Source organism: Monodon monoceros, unplaced genomic scaffold (assembly GCF_005190385.1).
Source record: "Monodon monoceros isolate NGI ecotype Baffin Bay Population unplaced genomic scaffold, NGI_Narwhal_1 Super_Scaffold_18, whole genome shotgun sequence".
Taxonomy (NCBI): Eukaryota; Metazoa; Chordata; class Mammalia; order Artiodactyla; family Monodontidae; genus Monodon; species Monodon monoceros.
The window spans coordinates 39,018,846-39,043,435 of NW_021703774.1; the positions used below are offsets into that span (position 1 = coordinate 39,018,846).

The window sequence follows — 24,590 nt, forward strand, 5'->3', positions numbered from 1 at the left end:
AAGAAAAAAAAAGAAACCTAAAAAAAAAAAGAGTGGTGAGCTGAGCCACATTATGAAACTTCTGAACAACAACTAAGATGTGGAAGATTCAGCAAGCTTGTGGTTGGGCAGCCTCCTCCTGTCAAATAATTCTGCATACCTTATCTCATTTAATTCAGGAAATAAACTTGTGAGGTAGGTGTTGTTTTCACTATTTTACAAATGAGTAAATTAATGGTTAAGAAACTTCTCAAGGTCACATAGTTAATAAAACAACAATAGCTATTATACATGGTAATTGTTATGTGTCAGATACTATTTAATAATTCTTATAACAACTCTATGCGGTAGAAACTATTGTTATCCCCATTCTTCAGATGGGAAAAACTGAAGAATGGAGATGTTAAGCAACTTGCCCAAGATATACAACTAAGAAGTGTCAGAGACTAGACTTGAACTTAGGCTATCTGGGTGTAGAGCCCAGTCTCTGAAGCCTCTACTCTAGAGCAGAGCTGCCAATAGAAATATAATGAAAGACATAAATGTGAACCACATATGTAATTTTTTTTTGGCCGTGCTGCACGGCTTGCAGGATCTTAGTTCCCTGAACAGAGATTGAACCAGGGCCCCTGCAGTGAAAGTGTTGAGTCCTAACCGCTGGACCACCAGGGAATTCCCTACATATGTAATTTTAAATGTTCTAGTAACCACATTAAATAAATAAAAAGAAACAGGTAAAATTAATTTTAATAACACATTTTTAAACCAAATATCTCAAGCTATTATCATTTCAATATGTAATCAATTTAAAAATTATTATATATTTCACATTTTTATGTGAAATCTTCTAAATCCAGTGGGTTTTTTTTTAACTTAGAGCACATTTCAATTCAAATGTTAAATTTTCATCAGAAATATTTATTCTGTAATTATATTTCATAAAATTTATAGTTAAAAAATTAGAGTTGCATACCCAAATTATTCCTAACTTACTGAAAAGTTTTCCAATGATTGAATTGAGTTCCAAACACCACTCTTTTAATATTTGCATCTGTATTGTCAGACTTGGTTTCTTTATTTTAGAAGAAATGATCTGACTTTGGAGCAAATCCTATCAGTTTCAATTTTTATCTAAGTTGAGTAATTCACTAACTCTTCTGTCAACCCAGTATTATTAACATTAAATTCAAAGAAGTATTGCATAAATTGAAAAGCAACTATGAATTCATTGAAATTAATAGTGTTCTTCATATTTTGATTTTCGTTTTTGCAGCTAACTTACATAATGCTCTTGATTACAATGAAACTCTTCTGTATATTAATTCATGTTTGAAAAATGTGTTAAACTTTTATTATTGATTATTACTATGAAAAATTTCAATTTCAACATAAACTCTTGTACTTTCTAGCTAGATCACAAAGACATTTTTCTTTTCCTTGGAACTTCAAATTTAGCTCATTCATATGCAGTATGATATCAGTAAGAAAACATAAATCACACTGCTATCTTTTTGTCTTTGATTATTGAATATTTGGCAAGTATTCCTTTCGTTTCAAGAAACTCTTTAACTCGAATTAACAGTACAATCAATCTTTGTAAAGGTCCTCCACTACTCTCTCTACAATTCTATAAGCTGATGATTCATAGCATAACATACATAGAAAGATTTTAACAACTATATCCATAGCACTGTTCAGAAAACTGAACACAAATATCTTCATATGTGTCATATAGGAGGAATGAAGCAATAGAAGAAAGATCCGTTTTTTGCTTTAAAATTTCAATAAATCCAGACTTCCAACATAGTTGGAGAACTTTTCATTGTAATGGAAACTACATTTTTCATATCTGGCTGAAGTCTTTCTTCAACAGTTGTAAAAGACTCAACAGTATCTATACCAATGAGTTCAGTTTTTAGGCTGCAAAATAAGGGGTTTTTTTTCATGAGTTTGAAAATCTTTTGAGATAAACCACATCCAAAGTATTAACCGTGCAGTATCTCATATCACAATTACTCTAAAGCTGAAGAAAGCCCTTGCAATTTTTCAAAAATTGAATCAATTGAATTTTTATATGGTTAGAAGGATTTTGTATTCAACAAGCAATTATTTAGTACCTTAATTGAATAGCTTTCACTTTTTGTAAAGAATATCTTTTCAAGTTTTTTTCGTATATGAAAACAAAATTTTCAAAACTAAAATAATAATTTATTATCTCTCCATCTAAAAATAGTTTTAATTTCTGTGCAAGAATCCAAGTCATCTTATAGCTGGCCAAAATTATAAGCTCGGATTCTGCTAAAAATTGTTTTTAAAATGTTTGTTGGACATTTCATTTTAATTTCAAGCAACTAATATTAATTCTCTTTGGTCTGTTAAGAGGAAACAGTTTATCAAATTCACTATGTATTTCCTGAAAATATGTCTTAATATTGTCCACTTTATTATCTTTAAAATCATTTTTTGCAAAATGAGCAGCTTTTTCATTTGCTTGGCTGCAGCAAATTGCAGTTGCCATTCATTTCAAAATCTGCAACATACCTTCTTCCAGTCTCTTTTTTTCTTTACTATTTTAGTCGGAGTATTTACTAGCTTCTGCATCTCTACTCAGTTGTGTGTCAGTAGTATGCCATCATTTTAAATATTAAAAATTTCCCATACTTATTTTTTAAATTAGAAACAATTTATTATATCATAAATAAAATTAAAATAAGTATTTCAATTTCAATACTACTCATGATTTACATAGATATTACTGTAACTTCCACTGTCTGCATAAAATAATCAAATAAACATAATCTTACTTTACAAAAATCATTCAACCCAGTCAATCCATTGAAACCAACTAGATCAAAGATACGTTTATGTGTGTAACTAGGCACACACCCAACACATACACTATAACAATATTTTCCACAATGTGCTGAATAGGAAAATGATTTACAGTGCCTCAGGTTTTAAATTAAAATTAAATAAAATTAAAAATTCAGTTCCTCAGTCACACTAGCTACATTTCAAGAGCTCAATAGCCACAGGTAGCTAGTGGCTACCATATTGGACAACACAGCTCTAGACTGTCTCTCAGCAGCAGAATCTGACCTATGATTCAAACCCTAATTTGAAATCCAGTATGCCTTTATTAACCCCTTCTTGCCTCTGAAGCCAGGAGCTCTTGGCTGCAAGGAGACATCCTGTGGCCTCTCAAGTTCAAGGTCTATAAACTTGGGTTAAGAGAGCCAGCCTAAGTTTTGAACAACCAGGACTACAGGCATGTAAGAGGCTGAGGGAACAAGTGTGGGTCTATTTAGAAGCAAAACGAAGCAAATGAAACATAAAGCACTTCTAATGGTCCTCGTTCAGAGACTCAACAGAGAACTGGGCTCAATAAAAGCAAGATAAAGTAGGAAATAACATGAAGCCCTACACATAGGAAGCTTTGGGAAGCTGAGGCCAAACTCACGTCTGTTTAATGGTGAAGAGGCATGATCCATCCCTGTGGCAATCTAACATAAGGGCTACTCGGGTACCAATTTCACTAAAGATGTCTGGCAGAGGAGTGATGAGATTCTTGGGTTTAAGGAAGCCACTCTGGAAGCAGTGAACTTCAGGATAGACTGGATAGGGAAAAGAATGGAGCTTCAGGGAATTCCCTGGGGGTCCAGTGGTTAGGACTCTGTTCTTTCACTGCCGAGGGCACGGGTTTGATCCCTGGTCAAGGAACTGGGATCCTGCAAGCCGTGTGCCCAAAAGCAAAGAAAGAAAATAAAATTTTTTTTAAGAAAAAATTTGAAAATAAAGAAAAAAAATTTTTTTTAAAAAAAGGAGCTTTAAGCCCAAGTCTGAGATGATTGTCATCAAGAAGTAAGGTATGGGGTCAAGGAGACTAAAAAAATTTTAAAGTGAAGAAAGTTGGAGATGCCACTCCACCCTTTTTTATTCTCAAGAGTTCCTCTTCTTACTCTGCAATATGTCTGCGTCTTTGGTATTTGGGTTCTCCAGAGGGCCCACCTCTTCTCCTTTAATAAGTTTCTGTGTTTGTGTCTCCTAGGCTGGTTTCTGCTTTCCCACATCACAATTTGTACAGTTTCGTCCAATTTACAGATCTTTCCTTCTCCTCCCTGGACTAAGCCTTCAGGTACTGGTCCATTCAGAAAATCACTCCATTATTGAAAAAATTCAGAATGCAGTTTCTATCTCAATTGATTTTTACCCTTCTTGGGGATTTTTGAATTTCTTGAATGTATGGATTTGTGATTTTTATCAATTTTGGAAAATGTGCCGCCATTATTTCTTCAAATATTGCTCCTGCTCTCCCCACCCTCCTTTGGGATTTCAATTACACTGTCTTACACCATTTGATATTTTCTCGTGGGTCACCAAGGGTACCAGGTTTCTTCTTCTCTGTAATATGGATAGTTTCTGCTGCTATATTTTCAAGTCTATGATCTTTTCTTCTGCATTGTTTGAGCTGCTGTTAAGTCCATTTGGTAAATTTTTCATTTCAGATATTGTACTTTTCAGCTCTAGAAGTTCCACGAGGTTCTTTTTTATAGTTTACATTTCACTCCTCATTATGTTCATGTTTTCCTTTAAATTACTGAGCACATTATAGCTTTTTTACAGTTTTTGTCACCTAATTGCATAACCTCAGTTTGATCTTTTTTAAGCTTTGTTAGGGAAGATCTAACCTTTACTTTAGGGCTAGTTTAGCCCTACTACATAGGCATGCTCCCTCTAGGGTCTCTTCTAAAAGCCACAAGAGTTCAACAATGTCTCTCCATTCTGCCTGGTTGGAACTTGAGTGTTTCCCAGCTCAGCTCAGGAATTTAACTTTTAGCAATCTAAGAGTTCTCTTTCATGAGTCTCATAGAGTTATACCTTATGCAGCTTGGTATTCAGCTTAAGACTCAAGGGGACTCAACATTTCTTTCTCTGTATACCTCCCTCTTCTCTGGTACTCTGCCTCAAAAATTACTGCCCCCTCAGCCTGCCCAAACTCTGATCTTTTTGCCCACATTTTAGCAAGACTCTTTTGTCTGCTCAGATCCCCCCTTCTTGTGATCTGGAAAGTGCCTCTAAGAAGAAAGCTAGGAATATTGTACATATCACTTTATTTGTTTCTCTTCTCCCAGGAATCACAACCCTGCGCTGTGTGTTGTATGATGAAAACAATTATTTCACGCATTTTTGCCCAAACTTCTTGTTTACTGTGACAGGGGAAATCCAGTTTCAGTTAATTTTCATGTCTGGAAGCGCAAGTTTCTTCATCATGATTTCTTTTTGCACTGCTAAAATTGCTCTTGCTTAAGTCAATAAAAATATTTTTCTGTACAAGTCAAACTGTCTTCTAACTTTCCTCCCTGATGTCACTGACAGCCTATTGCTTCCTTTCTCCCCAGGGATCTAAGGAATTCCATTTCCCTTGTTGTCCCTTTTCCCTTGCAGAAAAAACAGACACTCAACAGAACTCTATTTACCAGGGGCTAAGAGGTCTCCCAGTAGAGTGGTTACCTTAAGGGACAAAGGAGCCAGTACAATTGCTTGACCGAATACACAGCCTTGGTCATCTCAGGGGAGGGGCAATTCTGGCTACAGCAAGGGTTTGCCACTTGGTTTTATTTCTTGAACTCGTGGCAGAATTCTGGGCAGAAAAAAGGATTAGAAGGAAGAACTGGCAGTACAACTACTACTGATGCTACTACCACCACAAGTACCATCACCAGGATCTGTCCCACATGCCTAGTATTAGTCAGGCACCGTGGTAAGTGTTTTTCAAAGAATTGTGTCTAATTCCCCAAGCATCTTCAAAGTAAGTTTTTTTTTTGTCCTTGTTTTACAGATGAAAAAACTCAGGCTATAAAGACCTTAACCATCCTGAACACAGACAGACCCTCATCCCAGGCTTTAATGAGCATCTTCATTTGGAGAGTCCACAGACATGTTAGACTCAACATGGTCAAAATTTCTCTCTACCTGTAGCCTCCATCCCCTTTATTCCCTGAGTTAATAGCTGGAGGAGTAATCCTCTTACATCCAGGTTTGATCAATCACTGCCTGCTCCTAAGTCTTCAATAGCTTCTCACCCTGCCATTCAAAGTACTCTACACTAGGCCCCCAACCTATGTTCCAGCTTTATCTCCTGTTACTCCATACTCCAGCCAGACTAAACTAGCTGCTGTTCTCAAATATGCCATACATTTCAGCAACTTTGCTTATGCTTCCCTTTACCAGAATGTTCTCCCCTTTTCCTCTACATATCTACCCATTGAAATTCTGTGCATTTTTCAAGGTCAGTTTTTTTTGTTTGTTTGTTTTTTTCTTTGCGGTACGCGGGCCTCTCACTGTTGTGGCCTCTCCCGTTGCAGAGCACAGGCTCCAGACGCGCAGGCTCAGCGTCCATGGCTCACGGGCCCAGCCGCTCCGCGGCACGTGGGATCTTCCCGGACCGGGGCACGAACCCGCATCGCCTGCATCGGCAGGCGGACTCTCAACCACTGCGCCACCAGCGAAGCCCTCAAGGTCAGTTTTAAACGTCCTGCTCCTCCCTGTCATGTGTCCTTCACCTCCCCCCCAGGATGTTATTTTTCCTCCTTGAATTCTAATTGCATTTTGTCTGTACATCCCTCTTCATGGCTGATTCTCTGTGCATTGGACCTTTCTTCCCCATGAAAGCGTAAACTCCAAAGAAGCAAAAGCTATGTCTCCCTCATTTTTGTTTCCCTAGCACCTCCTAGCCCATAGAAGGAGACAGTGCTGTAAATCATTGAATTGACAGAGTTCTTTCTCTCTGAGGAAAACCAGTACTCAAAGAATTCATGTTGAAATATGGAGTCTAACATGTGCAAGGACTGGAATTGCATCCTCACAAGTTTATGGTCATTCTCCAGTCCTATCCCATATCCTTGACCCTCAGTAAGCTGAAATACAATCACTAATTCAGTGTGAGGGAGTGGGACTGAGCTCCTTAGGGCGAGAAGAGGTCTTAGCCATTCAAGAGGCTGGAGAAGCTGGAAACCTTACACAGGCTTTGCTTCAAGCTGGAAAGAGATCCTCAGTTGGTAGATAGATTTCTTCCTCTGTAAAGGTATCATAAAGAGATTTTGTCATAGTTTTGTGATTAGGATGGTGGTTAGGAATTAAGGACTGTGTGTGTGTGTGTGTGTGTGTGTGTGTGTGTGTCTGTGTGTGTGAGAGATGGTGTGTCCAGAGGAGTCACTGAGCCCTATTTGTGAATAGCAAGGGCTGCCTCATTCCTGATCCCTGACCCTCTGCCACAGCAGGTACAAGTGGCTGGGCCCTGCTTCTCTCCTGTGCAGTCCTACTGCGCGTTTGGCACCGGAGACCGCCGAGACACATGACAGGCTACACATCTTTTGCCCATTTGTTTCTGTCATGATTTTTTTCTCCTTAAGGCGGAAAAAAGAGGCTTGTGTTGTTTGTGTAATTTCCTTCTTTGCTCTGGCCTACTCCAGGCTGTTAGCCCAGTCTAGTCTTCATCTTTCCCCAAATTAATATACAACATGTCATCACCTCTTTTTAAAAATAAAGATCCAGCTCTCCGCCTCAATGACCTTAAAGAACTATTAACTCGACATGTCTAACCTCAGAGTCATCTTTGCTTCCCCTTTCCTTCCTTCCTCTGGCACTCCTTTCGTCTCCCTCCTACAGAAGAAAACTGGCTTAGCTTTTGAACCTTTTGGTTAAAGGCCCCCAGTTCAAAACCTTGGCACCCTTTGTAATTCTTCCCTTTGACTTGCCACCCCCCATCCATCAAATCTCTCGGGTGTTTCCTTTGTAATGTCTTTCATATCTATTTCCAGGGCCATTTTTAGTTTAAGCCAGTGATCATCAAGGAATGGGGGATGGGGATGGGGGGTGGGGGTCTGGATTGTCACTTGGGAATTTTTTCAAAATACCGTATAGCTTAGAAAAGCTCCACAGGTGCTGACACACACTGCTCAGCACCACTCAGTTAAGTCCTTCTCCTGGACACCTATCCTCACCTCCAGCTAATCTTGCTGGCTTCCACTTTCCCCACCCAGTACTCTTAAAACACTGCTTTCCATGTGACATCTTCCATTCAAACATGCTTTGGCGTCTCCCTACTGACCTCAGAATAAAGTCCAAACTTACAGACACTCCATAATCTGATACCATCTTCTTTGTCTGCTGCTACCTCAAAGTCTTCATACCAAACTCCCTTCAACTTCCTGATGTATCCCCTTCTCTCAGGGCTCTGTACCTTAAACATCTCCTTCATGCTTCTTGGAATAAATTCCCTTTTCTGGGTTTTCCTGACTAACTCCTTTTTTAAAATTTATTTATTTATTTTTGGCTACATTGGGTCTTTGTTGCTGCATAGGGGTTTTCTCTAGTTGCGGCAAGCGGGGGCTACTCTTCACTGCGGTGCGCGGGCTTCTCATTGTGGTGGCTTCTCTTGTTGTGGAGCACAGGCTCTAGGCGCACGGGCTTCAGTAGTTGTAGCACGCAGGCTCAGTAGTTGTTGCTTGCAGGCTCTAGAGCACAGGCTCAGTAGTTGTGGCACACGGGCTTAGTTGCTCCGTGGCATGTGGGATCTTCCCGGACCAGGGCTTGAACCCGTGTCCCCTGCATTGGCAGGTGGCTTCTTAACCACTGCGCCACTGGGAAAGTCCTGACTAACTCCCTATGTTCTTCAATTCTCAAATCTAGAACCTCTTCCTCCAGAAAGGCTATCTTGCTCCCCACCCCATAGATTCTGCATTCTTCCTCTGTGCTTACCTTTGACACAGCACTTATTATACTGTCTATGGTGGTTTGTGGTTTTTTTTGTTTTTATGTTTTCATTTTACTTTCCTTTCCAGACTCTCTGAGGGAAAAACCTGTTTTGTTTTTTTTTTTTCTATCCCCAGAACCTAGAGCAGAAAATAGCCTATAATAAGCATTGAATGTTTGTTGAATGACTGAATGAATGCACCTTTTCCAGCTTTGTCTCCCACTACCCCTCCAGAAATCACCTTCTCTAGGAAAGACATCTAACACCCCCTGTACATGCCTGTACTTCCCCACCCGTGTGCCTTCACACCCTTCCTTCACTGACTGCTGGGGGGCAATATCAAGTAGTGGGGGAGGAGGAGGTGGGCATAATAAGCTGGACACTTTATGCTGGAGAGATGTGTAGTAAGTAGCTGGATGGTGCTCTCCCCTAACACGTCTACTTTTCTTTACTTAATTATTCCCAATCCTCTGGATCCAGCTAAAATCCCATGTCTTCCACCTCAGCACGAGCATCACCTGTGAACTCCCTTGGACTTTGTTGTCTTGGCTCTCATCAAATACTGTCCTGAATGAGAAGTTATCTTTCCCTGGGCTGATGCCTCATCTCTTCCCCTAGAGTTCGTGCTCCCTTAGGGTCAACACCACAATGTTTAGCCATGGGCTGTGTTCATAACAGGCCTCATAAATTGGTGATGGTGCTTGTTTGGTCCATAGCATGACCAACCCTCCTGGTTTGCCCATACATGTGTGCAATAATACAATGTTTCCTCTGGTGCATATTCCCTGCTTTGTTTCCATAGTTGAATTTTAATTGATGTGAGCTCTCCCCACTGATGGTGAGCTCCATGCAGTCAGCCTTGTGTCACTCATGGCTATTTATCAATCACCTGGAATGAACCAGGCATGTTATAGGAGATTAATGAATATTTTTTGAGTGAATGAATAGGAAACATTGGGCACCATTATATCTCTTGATAATCTCATTTTCCTTCTAAGTAACAGGACTTCAGAGCTCTACATATACAAAAATTTTAAAGTGCTGGGCATCTTATGGCAGTGACAGTCCAATCCATTCAATTTCATTTTTGGTGAATGTCTTTGTACAGAATGAATAAAGAGAGCTTGAATTTTCACTGATTTTTACAAGAAAAGAATAGAGGACCCCAGAGATGCTAGAATACAAAAAATTGCTCCTGGACATGACAGAAGTCACTGGGACCAAACTCCCAGGGGAATAGAGAGGCGTGTCACACAGATGAGAGGGACTTTAATAGAGAATCTTGTTTGATCTCTTTTTGCCAGATTCTTTATATGAATAACGCTTAGTACACAGTAGGTGTTAAATTTATGGTGATGATTATATATACACACCCAGAGACACACACAGTTTTTTTTAAAAAACTGTATCCTCTGGTATAGAAGTCAAAGCTTAGGATCTGAAAACACTGGAGAATTTCCAGTTCAATAATTCCTGAAAATCCCATAGTACTACTAGCATTGCTTCTTCAAAGCATAAACACCTCCTGATATTGAAGATACAAGGTCAATTTCTTAGATTTTCAAATTAATTATATTCTGCAAGTTTGAGCCAAAATAACAAGCCAATAAGAGAGAACGTATTGGTGGCATGCAGCTGCTAGGTATTTTAAGACAGGGACTGCTTCAAAGCTTACTACATGCTTCCTCCAGGCAGATGAAAGAGGAAGACCACTTATAGGTTTATATAAAATCTGCATATGAGTGGAACATTAAGGAGCCATACAGTAGTTTTGTAATCACTGCTCCTCAATATATACCCAGAGAGCAGTCCTGTGTTGAATTTAATCTTTGCTTGTCTTTGCCCATTCACCTCCAGGTCAAATTCTGACAAGGTGTGGCAAAATATATTCTTCTGTTGCAATGGAATTTTTTCTTTTTTTTTTTTTTTTTTGGTAACATATTGTGTGAAATAAGTAAATTCATTGACTGAGATATGGAAATTTTTTTTTTTTTGGCCACGCATCTTGCCGGATCTCAGTTCCCCAACCAGGAATTGAACCCGGGCCATGGCAGACCACCAGGGAGTTCCCTGGAAATCTTTTTAGTGATGAAGAAATGTGGGAAATTAGTTTCTTGAATGGCAAGTATTCTTTTCTGTTGTTGTTCTTATACATATGAAAACTTCATTTTGTTTCAAGGCTCACTTCAAGCATTACGTTTTCTGTTAAATTTTCTCTGACTCTCTCTTCACAAACCAAATTTGCTCTTCTTTCCACTATGTTTACACAACACCGTAGGAAACATTTAGGGTATAGTCTTTGATTTGTCATGCTGTCTGTCCTCACTAAATTGTAAGGTCCATGCTTTATTTATCTCTTCATTCCTAGTGTCTGGCATATTGCCTGGCACATAGAAGACACTTGAAAAATACTTGCAGTTGAATTAAAGAGTGGAGAGTTCGCCAGTATCAGTCTTTTAAATCCCACTCTGCAAGGACAAGAGAATACAGCATGAGCTGAGCCCCTTCAAACTATATCCTGGTTCCTCATCTAGTATACAGGTAGGATTGGGCACACCAGGGGTTATTGAACATTTATGATTGCAGCCCACTTAAGATGGGGCAAAAGATCTCACAGCTATAGAAAAAGGATTCAGAGATAATCATAAAGTATAAGTGTACCAGCATGTTTTGGGGGGATTAATAATAACTCTGCTGTACCAAGAGCTCACATTCAATCCTTCTGCAAGTCCTATGTAATCCTCCTCTGAAAAAAGTCTCCAATCTAACCATCTCTACCGCCAGACTACTGACCTAGTCTAAGTTCTTGATTGACCAAGACAATAGCCTGTGTAATAGCCAGCAACAAACTGATTTAATAATGACAAGCTTAACTGTAAGCAATTTATAATTAAAGCAAAAATGGCAGCAATTGAAAACCATGACTACGGATCTTGTGCTGTTAACAAAGGACCCTTCCTGAAAATTGCAGGAATTCCAATCATCTCAATGTGTACTTGTGCTTGAACAGTGGCCAGAAAGACAACACAGAATTAGAGTCCCTGAAAAAAATCTAGAAAAGCGCTGAGTTTAGTTTATGAACCAAGTGCCTATAAGCTTTGACGACTTGCATAGTAAGTTATTGGTCAGAAGATCTCATTGTACATAGAAACAAAAGTCTCCTGTAAGATATGAAAAAAAAAAAAAGGACTTTCCAATTTGGATCAGTTTGAAGGAGGACCTTCTTGGTCTACCTGGGGTCAGGTACCAACTTGAGCTGATTAGCATCTAAGGTCCCTTCAACTTTCATATTTTGTTGATGCATAGCATGTATATATAAATATCTGTTACATGATGAATTAACGAATAAAATAATGAATGAATGAATAGCTATGAATAAAACTGTAAGAACTCTGGAAGGTTCATTGATGGATAGAGCAGTGGTTTTCAAACTTCTTCAGGTGATGAAATAACTATAAATCATGTAGCTTTTGGTGGAACATCTAAAAATGTGAATTTATTAAATCTTAAGAGAGTAAACCTATTTTATCTCTGGAAGCACATATAAGAATCTGAGATCATTGATTCCCTCCCAGGAGGGGACCTGGATTTTGGGAGACAGAAATGGGAGTGAGACTTTTCCTGTTACCCTTTCATTCTTTCTGAATTTTACATAATTTGAATGTATTTAAATAAAAAGGAGTGACATATTAAAAATTAAAATTTTTATGATAAATCAGATACTATCTTGATTTAGATTCCAGTATAGTAAAGCAATAGAAAAGAATCAAACTTTTAAGAAAGATGTAAGGAAGAAATTTTATTTTATTATATTTTTGTAAATTTGGAAAAGACCACTACTATTTGATTCTGCAGATAAAACACATTTGTTTGGTGTTCTGTTGGAGCACAGTTTGGGTATTATGGCTCTTAAGGAAAGAGAACGTTGACAGCCAAAACTTTACTTGGACATGCTTTAGAGAATTTCACAGTGATTTGAAAAGAATACTCTCCCTGATGCACTCTTTAAAAAAAATATTTCTTCTATTATTCTTGAAATTGAAAGCATAAATAATATGCTCAGCCATCAGAGGTGGTGGAATTTTTTTTCCCCCCTCCGATGCACTCTTTAAACCATTAAAAGACTGTGATTTTGCTTTGTGGATATTGTTGTCTCACGAATTACTTATTTTCCCCAGCAAGCTAGGTATTGTAAATAAAAGAATGAGATCACTAAGCATATTTATGCTTATGGACTAAGGAATTCAAGTCATGTGGGGATAAAGTAAACCAAAGAATTTGCAGTGATGAAGCCTTGACCTCTGAATCACATATGGGTCTTCACATATGGGAAAAGGCAGGAGTGATACAGCATGGAATCATCCTTGACACTCTTCCTGTGTCAGAGTTACATACAGATCAGCACTGAGATTGCAGTTTTCTGTTAGATGATTATTAGTGAACAAATCTCTATTTAGGACCCAGATACCTTATTTACTTAAGATAGTACATGGAAAATAAATGTTCAATAAATACATATGTCTACAAAATTATCATGTGCAAAATATTCACTTTCCCAAGTGCTTTGTTTTATGTATCACATTTAAAACTCATGTCAACATTGTAAAGAAGGCTGGTTACTTATTTTTTTCCGATAAACAAATGTGGAAACTAAGACTCAGAGAGGGTGAGTGACTCGACAGGCCCAAACTATTGATAATTAATAAAGTCAGGCCTTTTGATTCTTTGGCTATTGTATTCTCCATCTCCCCCAAAATGTCTGGTGACTTCAACATGGAATGCCATCCTTCTCTCTTCTTAGGCTTTGACTCACTCTTTATTTAAAATTTTTCTCAAAATTCTTCTCCAAGAGGCTGTTTCAGAAAGCCCTGACAGTTTTGCTGGTTCCAAGCCTCCCAATAATTTGTTTCTAGTATCTATTTTCTATCTATTCTATTTGGTCTCTATTTTCCATTATTTATTATCTATCATATTCCAGTATGAATTTTAGCTTTATTGGTGTGCTCTGCTATTTATTTCCCCTTCTTATCCTATGTAAATGCTCTTTATTATAAATAGTACTACCCTTGACTTTTAGACATTTATAATCTATTCTAAATAAAATCCAGGTGACTAGATAATAGTAGTTTCAAACTTTTGTGTGCATAAGAATGACCTAGGGAGCTTATTAAAAGTAGATTTCTCAGTGTTTTTCCCGTAGGTTCTGATTCTGTGTGTCTGGGGTCAGGTCCAGGAATCTGCATTTTAAGTAAGCACCTCAGAGGATTTTGATGCAGGCGATCCAATGATCATGCTTTCAGAAACCTTGTTCTTGAGAACTAAAAATTAGACTGTTACATACTGCATATCTATCCTTTGTTCAGTAAAAGATACATAGGTATAAAATAACTGAGTTCTTGCTCTCTTAGTGTTTACAGACTTCCAGGGGAGAAAGAGCAGAGTGCCTGCCATCTCTGACATTATATGATGACAGACCCTGTGAGTGTTATAGATAATAAATGTTATAGGAATGTAAAGAAGAAAGGCATCCCTTTTGGCCAGATTATCATGAATGGCTTCATAAAAGATAGGGGTTGAGCTAGGGTTAGAAAAAACAGTTAGGTCTCAACAAGATGGGGAAAAAAATTATTTCAAGATGTTGGAGCTGAGGGTCAAGGAAGCACTATACTTTTAGGGTATCAGTATGTGGAATGATGTGTCTATATTGAAAAAGAGTTTGTGTAGGGACATGGCACGATTTATGCCTGGAAAGACAGCCACGAGTTAGATTGAGAAGAGCCTGGAATTGGGACTTTATTCTGTAGGTACTGGATGGTTCTTCACACATGCCAATAAGAAAATTTGGCATTTAAAAAGACTGATCTGGCAATGAGTTTGAAAGCCCTGAACTATATTTGGTGGGTTGGTTGTGCAAATTGTAAGGAAGGCTTGGTTTGAACGTTTGTGAAGGTAGATTCAACACGATCTGGAACTTGATTTGATGAGGAAGGTGTCAAAGACGCTGCTGAGGTTTGAACCTCCTTGACTAGGAGGCTTGTGTACGATTTCACCACTCAGTGAATGTAAGGAAGGAAATATTTTAAAGTAGTGTTTGGTTTTAGATCTGGAATCCAACTTCCTACCCAAAGTTGGCATCTTCGGTACATATGCATCAGATAGTTTTGCTTAAATATATGGCAACCATTTTAATTTTGTCGAAAGGAAGAGGTCTGGGGCTTGTGGGAGAGAAATGGTGATTGGGGTCCGCCAAGCCGCAGAGAAGACAGACTGTTCAGCTCACTTATTTTTATTAAGCATCATTATACAGAAAGCGCCACACAAAAAAACTAAGATGACCAGTAGTCCCTGTCCTTAAAAAGTTTAAAATCTGGATGGAATCTACAGGGGATCCCAGTAAGAGTAAATGGCAAGCCCTCAAATCCACAAACCACAGATCAGCCAATTTGCACTCCTCCTGTTGGAGCAGCTGAAGGCCTCCGGCTGAAGAAGAGTGAAAATTAGTAGGATACTAAATTGGGAATGATAAATCTCTTCCTGCAGGGTGTGGATCTGGGAAACTCTTTGCAGTAGTGTACGCCAGACTGCCCAAACTCGCGGTAGAAGAGCTCTCAGGAAGTGCAGTGCTAGAGCCACCAGAGAGCTATAAATTTAAACCGTTAACTTCCAAGTGCGCGGCTTAGGGCAGGCGAGGCTCCAAGGCCCGCCCACAGGGGCCAGCACCTCGCTCTGATTGGACAGGTTCATTTCCTCGCCTTCCTCCGTGGGACTACTTCAGCCATCAATCACACTGCTTGTTCCACCCCTACCAGGCCTTTGCTCCACCCCTTTTCAGTGATGTAACACCTGGCGCTCTTTCGCGCCCCAGCCCTCAAGCTCTCCACCAGTCGCTTCAGTTCCTCATTGGCCAGTAGAGAGGGGAGGGAAGGATGGGCGCAGTTTATTTTGTTCTCTAAACTCCCTCCTCTAGTTTCCCGGTCTTCTCATAGGCTGTCAGGAGCGCAATTATAGCCTGGAGCTGTCGCGCAGGCGTGCAAAGCTGATCGCTGGTGGAGGGGCACCTCCCCTCAATCATTAGAGTTAGTTACACTGTTGTGACGTGAGAGTGGCACTCCGCTTGTCATCCTCACTAACGATTGGCTGTAGCCGAGGTCCGTCATACAACCACGCCCCATTCCTCTGCCTAACCTCCCAGTTTGATAGCCCTTGCAGGAGGCCAAGCTTCACCCCGTTGCTGCCGCTTAGCCCTGCGATTGGCTGAGGGAGCTGGCGTGCTTTCCCACCCCCTACTCCTTCCCGGGCCTCCGAGAGGCTGGCGGGACCCCGCGGAAGTTGTCAGTCAATCTCCTCCCTCCCCATCCCCCGCGCGGTCCCTCCCCCTGGCCGCGCGCCCTAGCGCGCGCGCGCACACGCACTCACACTCCCCCCTTGCCTCTACCCAGCACCTTCTCAAGTTGTAGCGGTCGCCCGCCAGGGGTTCTCTGTGGGCTGCGGAAGGGCGCGTGGGGGAGGGGGTTCGGACTGCTCGGCGCTTCGAGGAGCGAGTGTGTGTGCGCGCCCAGGGCCGGGGCGGCGGTTCACGGGAGATGAGGGGTCGGCGCTGACAGGGAAGAGCGGACACCGCGGCGGTGGCGACAGCGGCTCGGAGGGGACCCGCGATGGCAGCGCCTCGGGAGGAGGCTCCAGGCAGGGCGGGCTGCGCTAGCTGCGGCCACTGAGGTGCTGGCGGGCCGGCCGGCTGGCGACCCGGGCTGCAGGGACGAGAGGCGCGTTCGACGTCCGCACCCCAGCGTCCTCGCCTCAGTTGTCTAAACTTCGGGCTCCCGTCCACCAGCCCTCCGAACTCGGAGTCAACAACTTCTTCACCCCCCCTCTACCCCCGCCCTCGCCTCCGTCAGCCCCGGGAGCTCGCCGCGCGTCGGGGACCAGGAACCTCCGGCACTGAGATGTGGCCGTGAGGCGTCGGTGGGCGGCTAGGAGAAGCTCGGCGGCGCCCGGGAGCGGGAGGGCAGTGCGGCCGGGGGAACGGGGCGGAGGGGCGCGAGCTCTCGGCGCCTCTCCCCCGCCTCCTCCTCCTGCTGCTGCCCGTTCCGTGCAAGCAGCAGCCGGAGCTGCCAAGCACCAGGGCCGTGGTGATGTCGTCGTCGTCGCCGCCGCCGGCGGGGGCTGCCAGCGCCGCCATCTCGGCCTCGGAGAAAGTGGACGGCTTCACCCGGAAATCGGTGCGCAAAGCGCAGAGGCAGAAGCGCTCGCAGGGCTCGTCGCAGTTCCGCAGCCAGGGCAGCCAGCCGGAGCTGCACCCCTTGCCCCAGCTCAAAGGTAACCTCCGAGGGCGCAGCCCGGGGAGGAACGTGGGGGCTCGCCTCCGCGCCGCCAGAGTCATTTCTTCATTTCTTTCTGGGGGGTTCTTCTGCCCAGCTGGGGCTCGGAGTGTGTGAGTCGCGTTCCCCATGCTTCGTTGGCGTCCTCCCACCCCCTTTGATTCAAACAGGTTTGCTGTTAAGAGCCTTGCTTTTCTCACTTCTTGGTTCACCTCAGCTCTTCCGGTCTTGGAGGAGGTCGGCACCCCTCCCCACCTGCGCGCTCTTTTAGCTGCCCTTGCGACTGGAGCTCTCCTCTTGCGGCCCGAGGGGCAGAGTTCTTCACTCTTCTTCCCCGAGCCTTGCCCTTCCCCATCTTGCTTTAACAACCTGTCTTACGTTCCGACCTTCCCTTTCTGAGACCTGCCTCCTCTTTTCGGCCACTCTTAGCCAATCCTTTACTTTTCCAATTATAAAGCGCCTGTACGCACTCTCTCCCTAACTTTCCTTCCCATTGATGGTTCCTAAGAGTCTTACAGACCAGGAATCCTAATGCACACACCGGTTAGGAGTTACCTGGCCTTTAGATTTATCTATAAAGAAAAAGCCTAAAAAATCTGACCAGTGTAGTGTCTTACTGGGTCATTAGATTTAAATGTTCCCTTTAGCCCAAAGAATAGAAAGACTTAAAATACTTTATCGTCTGAGAAGATACACACGGTAAACTTGGAGAGGTGTTAAGGAATAGATAGTGTCGCTTTGCAATGGAATGGGAACTTAGTTCGCCAAGCAGTGATTCCAGGGACTTTGTAGGTTTGTACAGTAATTCAGATTGGTATCCGTGTCAATGCCTTGCAGGAGAACTTGGCACTCCTTTTGGCTCACTCCTTTTTCCCGCTAGGTTTAGAGGATTAAAAAAAGAAAGAAAGAAAGAAAGAAATTGGTTCCTGGTGTTCTAGTTTATTCTTTGTGGATTACTACCTTTTAATTTTATAATTTTAATGTCTTTGCTTTTTATGAGATAGGCATCATCATGGAACAAGATGATAATGGTCCTAAACATTCGAAATTTTTTTTCGACAGAAGAAACCTGATAGAAATCTAGATCATCTGTTTTGCAAGGCCAGGAAATGAAAAGTTCATACTGAAATAGATAAATGTTCAGCAGGTTTTTCTATTAGTTTGAAAAAGCTCCAGCATCCCCTTTAAGGCCAGTCTGGTTCTGATTTGTCTTTGGGCCTATGAATCCAGCCTTAGTTTGGCTAAGAGTCTAAAGAAAACCCCAGATCAAATCACAGTTGACCTGCAATAGCTCTGGAACCCCATTCAGATCCTACACTGCCCTGCCTCTTGGGGTGCTTCTAAATTAAAGATATCCCACAGCCAGAATCAAACTGACTTTTGAAAGAAGGTTTTATTTAAGATGTGTAGCCTGTGGTACTGCATTTATCATTTGCTATTTTGCATACAAAAATTGTGAAAATTTACATAGCATAGTCAACGGTAGACCACAATGGTAGGCATTGCCAAGACTAATACTTGAGTGATGTCATAGCTATAAAAGAATATCATCTTACCTATTAGGACATTGAACTACTATTCATGAATTTAAAATTTTAAACTTAACTAAAACAGATATTTTTACCTTTTTAATTTTTTTTCATTAAATTGGCAAATTGTTTTTGCAGTTTGAAGGTTTGGTGCTAGTGTTTTTCTTTCATGTTTAATTTGCTTTTTAGTAAGATGTTCCTTATATTGTCTTTTTTAATATAATATTTACTTATATTTAATAAAAATAATTGAATATTAGATATATGGTTGCTTCAAGCCAGGAGATGCACTTTTAATATATTTTGTTTTTAAAAGCCTAGCAAAAATATGCAGAGTCAGTATTCATCCAGGTTTCACGGCGTATAGTTCAACAAGTTGAAGGTGTCATTGAATGTTTTATTTATAGTGTTTTGCTCACTAGTAGAGAAAAAAATAAAATTAGAACTTTAGTCTTATTCTATATGTTTTACATGAAAATATAGTGTTTTTTATAAGCAAAGTTAGTATTCAGGATAAATTTATGTAAATTTAATTGAAGAATAAGATTCTTACTTAGATTACCCACTAGGAAAAACTACTTGTACTCCAGATGCCAAAATGCTTGAAAAGTGGTTTTTTAAAAATTCAGTTGCTTCATTTGGTACTTTGGCAGTGTCTTTGATACCACAACGTTGAGTGCTTTTTCTGTCAGTAGTAGTTTTTTCCATTTGTGGCCTTAACAAAAACCAGTGGAAAGCCCTGTAATACATGTATGAAAGAGAATTTTTCTTCCTGCTCTGAAATATAATCTTGCTGTGGAGTGATTCAATATCTGTGGCCATCCAAAATCTTTTAAGTGTTTATGCCAACCTGCTTACGTTACACTTTGTCCACATGAATCTAAACTGGAAAGGTGCCAGCTATTTTCCTTAAAGCATGCTATGGGTAAAGAGTGACAAAATAATGCCACTTTTTAATCTATAAGAAGTTATTTGTGTGAAATAATTTAGTAAGTGGGTTGCAGGATTTTAATGGTGAAAATGTTCAGAGAAAATTCTGTTTTATTACAGAAAGTATTTAAAAAACAAGCCTTGTTAAAAGGATGTTTTAAAAATGGGAAACTGTTATGTGGGTCATCAAACTTAACTGCCTTATATTTTATAGCTTAAAAAATTTTTTTTTCCAAAATACTTGAAATTTCTTATGTTAATTCTGTAAGTTCCTCTGAGAACTAGGTATTAGAAAATAAAGGTAGGAACATTCTGTCAATCATTTGTTTCTGTATTTAAATTTTCATTAGTATAGTACTTAATTTTTCTACCTTAAACTTTTCGTCTGGTAACCAACAGTTAGGAGACTTTTAACTTAAAAAAAAAATCAGTTAATTGGAAGCTTTTCAGTCTGTTTAACCTTTTTTGTGTAAGTCTCTAGAAGGATTGGTTTGGTAAAATAGTAGATGCCATACAGTTATATAACATTTAGCATTTACAAATTATTTTACACTTTTATTTATATTTTTAAATTATAAAAACAGTATTACTCATAATAAGTGAAATAGTCCAAAGTTGTATAACATCTAATCCCCGATAGCCCTTGCTTTTTAACACCTAAGGTAATATTGTGACAATCCGTAGCTCAATGTATTTTTACAAAAATTATATTTCATTGTGTTATCCCAGCAACTCTGTGCAAGACCAGTATTATTCCCAGATGAGAAAGCTGAGGCTTAAACAGGTTAGTTTCAGGCCTGTGATTACTTATCTGGATGGTGTTGCACCTGACACCAGTACCCAGGTTAAATGATTTCAGTATTTTTGCTGTTATCCTGCTTTGTGAAATTTGAGCAGTATCATAGAGTTGGGTCATTGGGGTCAGCCCTGGGTCAAAGGTAAAATTTTAATCTTTCTGAGTTGCTTTCCTTATCTCTAAAATGGGGATAATACCTTCTATCTCCCCAGGATTTGGGGGATTAAGTGAAATAATGTAATTAGTGCCTAAAAATAGGCAAAGAATGTTAGTTCCCGTTCTCTTTGATATTTGAAAATCCAGATCAAAGGTATTTTCTAAATGAAGGATTCACATAAATAGTAAACTTTGCTAGTGTACTTAATGTATAATTTGTTTATAATCAGTTTTCACATATGATTTATGTGAAATGAGGTGAAGCTGTAACATCAGCATAAGTGTGGATGTGGAAATAGGGTAGAGTGACTATTTAAAATATTGAAAGTTGTAGTTAGAAGTTTTTTATCAAGCAGAGAAATTGAATTAACCAGTAGAGTTGTATAGATGTGCATATCTTATGGGAGACAGCCAGTAAATGGCAAAGAACAGAATGAAACTGGCTTTGAGATTGAAGTCCCCTTCAGATGAGGTAAAGAACTTACCAAGTTTCCTCAGTTTCTTGGTTGGTATGTTCTTAGAAGCTGGGTCCCACTGGAGGTATTGAGTCCAGTAACAGTGGTGCTCATTTGAAGTGCTTTGCTTACCTATAGGGAAAAAAAAAATTTGTTTTTCTTGATGTATGTGGTCTTTTAGGGTATCTGGAACAAGAACAATGACACGATTTGAAATTTCATAACTAACTTAACTTTTTTGTGCTGGTGAGGGACACTACTGACTGAACTTTTAAGGTTTATAGATTTCTTTCAAAATTAATTTCATTCCATCTAAACCCAAAACCTGTTTTAGTAATTGGGGTGGCAATAAAGGAGAGTTGAAATTCATCTGAATATGTTAAAAATGTTTGTTTACAAAGGGATATAACATTTTACCTATTTTAGGACTGTCTTCTGGAAGTAATATTATATTTCTTCTGGTAGACTTACTTTTAAATTTTTAAAAACTTTTTAAGGATATACTTCTAGAGAAATTAATATAGTGTCTGTTGCTGGCCTTCACATGAAGGAAAAACTTCCATTTAAGTCTAATTTAACATCTTCAGAATTCCTATTTAGGGTCAAATTTCTTTTTCCCCCAATGTTATTACCTCCTCTGATTCTTAATTGAATTTTGGATCCTTTTATGAAGTGCCTGTAAAGTGAGAATCCAGTAAAATGTATTTAAGTAAAATAGTGTGATCACTGGGATAGAGTACCATCTTGTAAATAGTACACTTAAACTGTCTTCCTGTATCATTGATGAGTCACAGTTGCTTTGGGCTAGTTGTTTAACCCCTTTGACCTTCAGTTTAATCATTTTTACTTGTAAGAATAATATTTTCCCCTGATAAAATCACAAAAATGAATTAGTCTTTAATGAGGTATTGCCTCTCTTTGGATGACAAAGACAGGTTTATCAACAAAAATCATACATTTGGGAAATAATAGATTGTGTGTTTTTAAAATTTTAACTTTTTAAATTGTAAAAAGCTGGGGATATAAACTGCCTTATTTTTATTTTATGTGTTTAGCAGTGTTCTCAACCCTGGCTGTGCACTTAGAGAGTTTTAAAAAACATCAGTGCCTGGGTCCTACCCTCAAGTGATTCTAAATAAATTGGTCTAAGGTAGGATGCAGGCATTTGTATTTTTGAAAGCTCCCAGGATGATTCTGATATGCAGCCAGGGTTGAGAATCACTGGTTTGGCATTATCTGGCTATTGATTTAATTCATTAATTGAGACTTTGTCCTTTTCTCTGGATACTCGTGGCTCATTACCCAGCCTATTAACATTTCCTGCCCTCACTTCACCTCGTGCTATTTACTTTTCACTCTCTTAACTTTGCTGCCCCCTATGGCTAATCAGCCACTTTCCTGAAGGGGATAGTGCTCTTGGATTCTGGAGTTTTAGGTGTGATGAGTTGATTCTATTGGATTTTACTGTAGTTATCATAATTAAAAATCAGCTATTATCCTTTGATACAAGGTGGTCACATTTTTTTTTTTCTCTGTGTGATTTTCAGAGCTGTGGCTGAGCTGTCAAGTAAAAATGAGAACATATGATAGCAGTTTGCCTAGTTTTAATCCCATCATTCAGGGTAGCATGATAATCCCAACCAATTTGGAATGTAAAGCTGATATTTGCTGTATGTTCACAGCATTGTTCTGCCTCTTGAAGATTTAGAACTAATATTACTAGTGTATATGTTGACTATTAGATGTTGAACAGATGAGATATTGTTGATCATAACTGGTTTTGGTCATGCCTTATATTTATTTAGCGTCAAGTAATGTTTTTCTTGTGGTTGCTTTGGCAGCACATAATACTAAAACTGAAACTATTGAAGATTAGCTTGATTCCTGCCCAAGGATGACACACAGATTTGTGAAGTATTCCAGATTTTTGCAAATAAACAGGGCATTTTAGAAAGAAAAAGAAAAAGGAAAAAGAAATGTTTTTCGTCGGAGTGTTTTTACATCTATCATCTTAATCTTGACCACAGTTTTTTACTGAAGGTAGGGCAGCAAGGACCTGGGGCCACTTATATTCCATAACTCTCTTTTGTCTTTGGCCTTTCTGCTATAACCAGTTTGAATGATACCTGTATTTGTTGATTTGTTGTGCTGAGTCAGTGTCAGTTATGAAGTGATGTTCTCCATCCAGAATGAGATGGTAAAATTTTTGTGAAAGCAGAAGTTATCTGTGTTTTCATATCCTATTATAGTACCAAATACAGTGTTCTGTGCATAAAGAGTGTGGTCATGTAGGCGGAGTCACTGTTTTGATTAAGAAATTACCTGTTGGCCCTCCCTCTACACACATCCCCCGTTATTGATTATGCTTCCTTCCGTGGTGTTCTGGGCTATCCACCAGCAGATGGGTTCTCTTCTGTTTTGTGTTTTGTTTTAATATATTTGTGCCTAAATCTGATTCAAAGTTACGAATTTTGAGTTTTCAGTACCATGATAATAAATAGTAAATGTAGGTTTGAAACAAAGGATTGTTTGCTGCTGTATTTGTGCTTTGCCAGTGACTGGTTTAAGTGACGTGTAACATTATTGATAGATTTATTTCTAGGAAAAGTATTGTGTAAGGTCTGTGTGGAAAAGTAATACTGGGTTGACTTCCAGATGTGGACAGCTATGTAAATATCGGGTAAACTGAAATAACTAGTTTCCAGTAATTTCTAAATTTGAGGCTCAATCTTTATTTATAAGGATGTCCTTGAAGGAGATGAAAGGAACAGATTTTAAATATATAATTACTTTCAGTGCATTATTATGTAATAGGGAACCTAAATGCTTTACTGAAAGAGTTTTACATGACAGGCTAGGTTTATGTGAAATAAGCTCTGCTTGTCTGGGCAGGATATTCACTAATGAGCAGTTTCAAACCACTTTTTATATATATTTTTGAACTTTTCCTTGAAGGAATTTGTTTATGTGGTTTTTTCGTGTAATGGTGAATTTTAGAAATCCTGCAGTTTTGATCAGATTTCTTAAAGAAATCTATTAGGATTTTTTTTTTGTAGTTTGCCAAATATGATAGGTTCACATTATAAAATTCAGAGAACCTATTTCTAACTTGGATACTGAAGGCAAGGGATTTCTTGGGAACTCACTCCTCCTACTGGAATGGTGATGCTAACTGCATTTACTGTAACATTATTGTGATGTTATATCTAGTTGAGCCTTCCAGTGCTGAATGGGACCTCAGAAGTCATTCTGGTTTAGCTTTCATTAGGAATGAGTTTCACTCTTGTTCTAAATAAATAGCTATCTTGTCATTTCATCAGAAAAGCTTTCATTAAGGTAGGGAGAAGAAGTACAGGGTTTTTAAGCTCTTAGATACTCTCTCAGATTTTGCTTAGTGAGGAAACTGCATAAACGATAGTTAAAAAGGTGTTAGGTGTATGAAACTAGAATTTTTTAATGACTGGGCTTAACTTGTAGTACAGGATAATAAAATATTAAATATAGCTTTAAAAATGATACATTTTCTCTTTTTAATTGGATTTGCCTTTGATTCACACTCATTGATAACGGATATTCCAGAATTATAGCTGTTACCAGAAGATGATGATGATTTGAACTCATAGTTAATCCTGTGCCTCTAAATTGATAAAGTCAAAAGGATGAGACAGTTTT

General features: G+C 39.4%; 1 protein-coding gene and 1 pseudogene across 1 annotated transcript in view; both read left to right on the forward strand.

Annotated features, from left to right (window-relative positions):
* The first annotated feature begins 16,160 nt into the window (after nucleotides 1-16,160).
* Nucleotides 16,161-24,590, forward strand: part of PPP2R5A (protein phosphatase 2 regulatory subunit B'alpha) — a 93,906-nt gene continuing 85,476 nt past the window's right edge. Inside the window, exon 1 of the mRNA XM_029231041.1 lies at nucleotides 16,161-17,050. Within this exon, the coding sequence (XP_029086874.1) occupies nucleotides 16,867-17,050 (184 nt within the window). The 5' untranslated portion in view covers nucleotides 16,161-16,866. The remainder of the gene's footprint in view (nucleotides 17,051-24,590) is intronic.
* Nucleotides 22,748-22,847, forward strand: LOC114900096 (annotated as a pseudogene).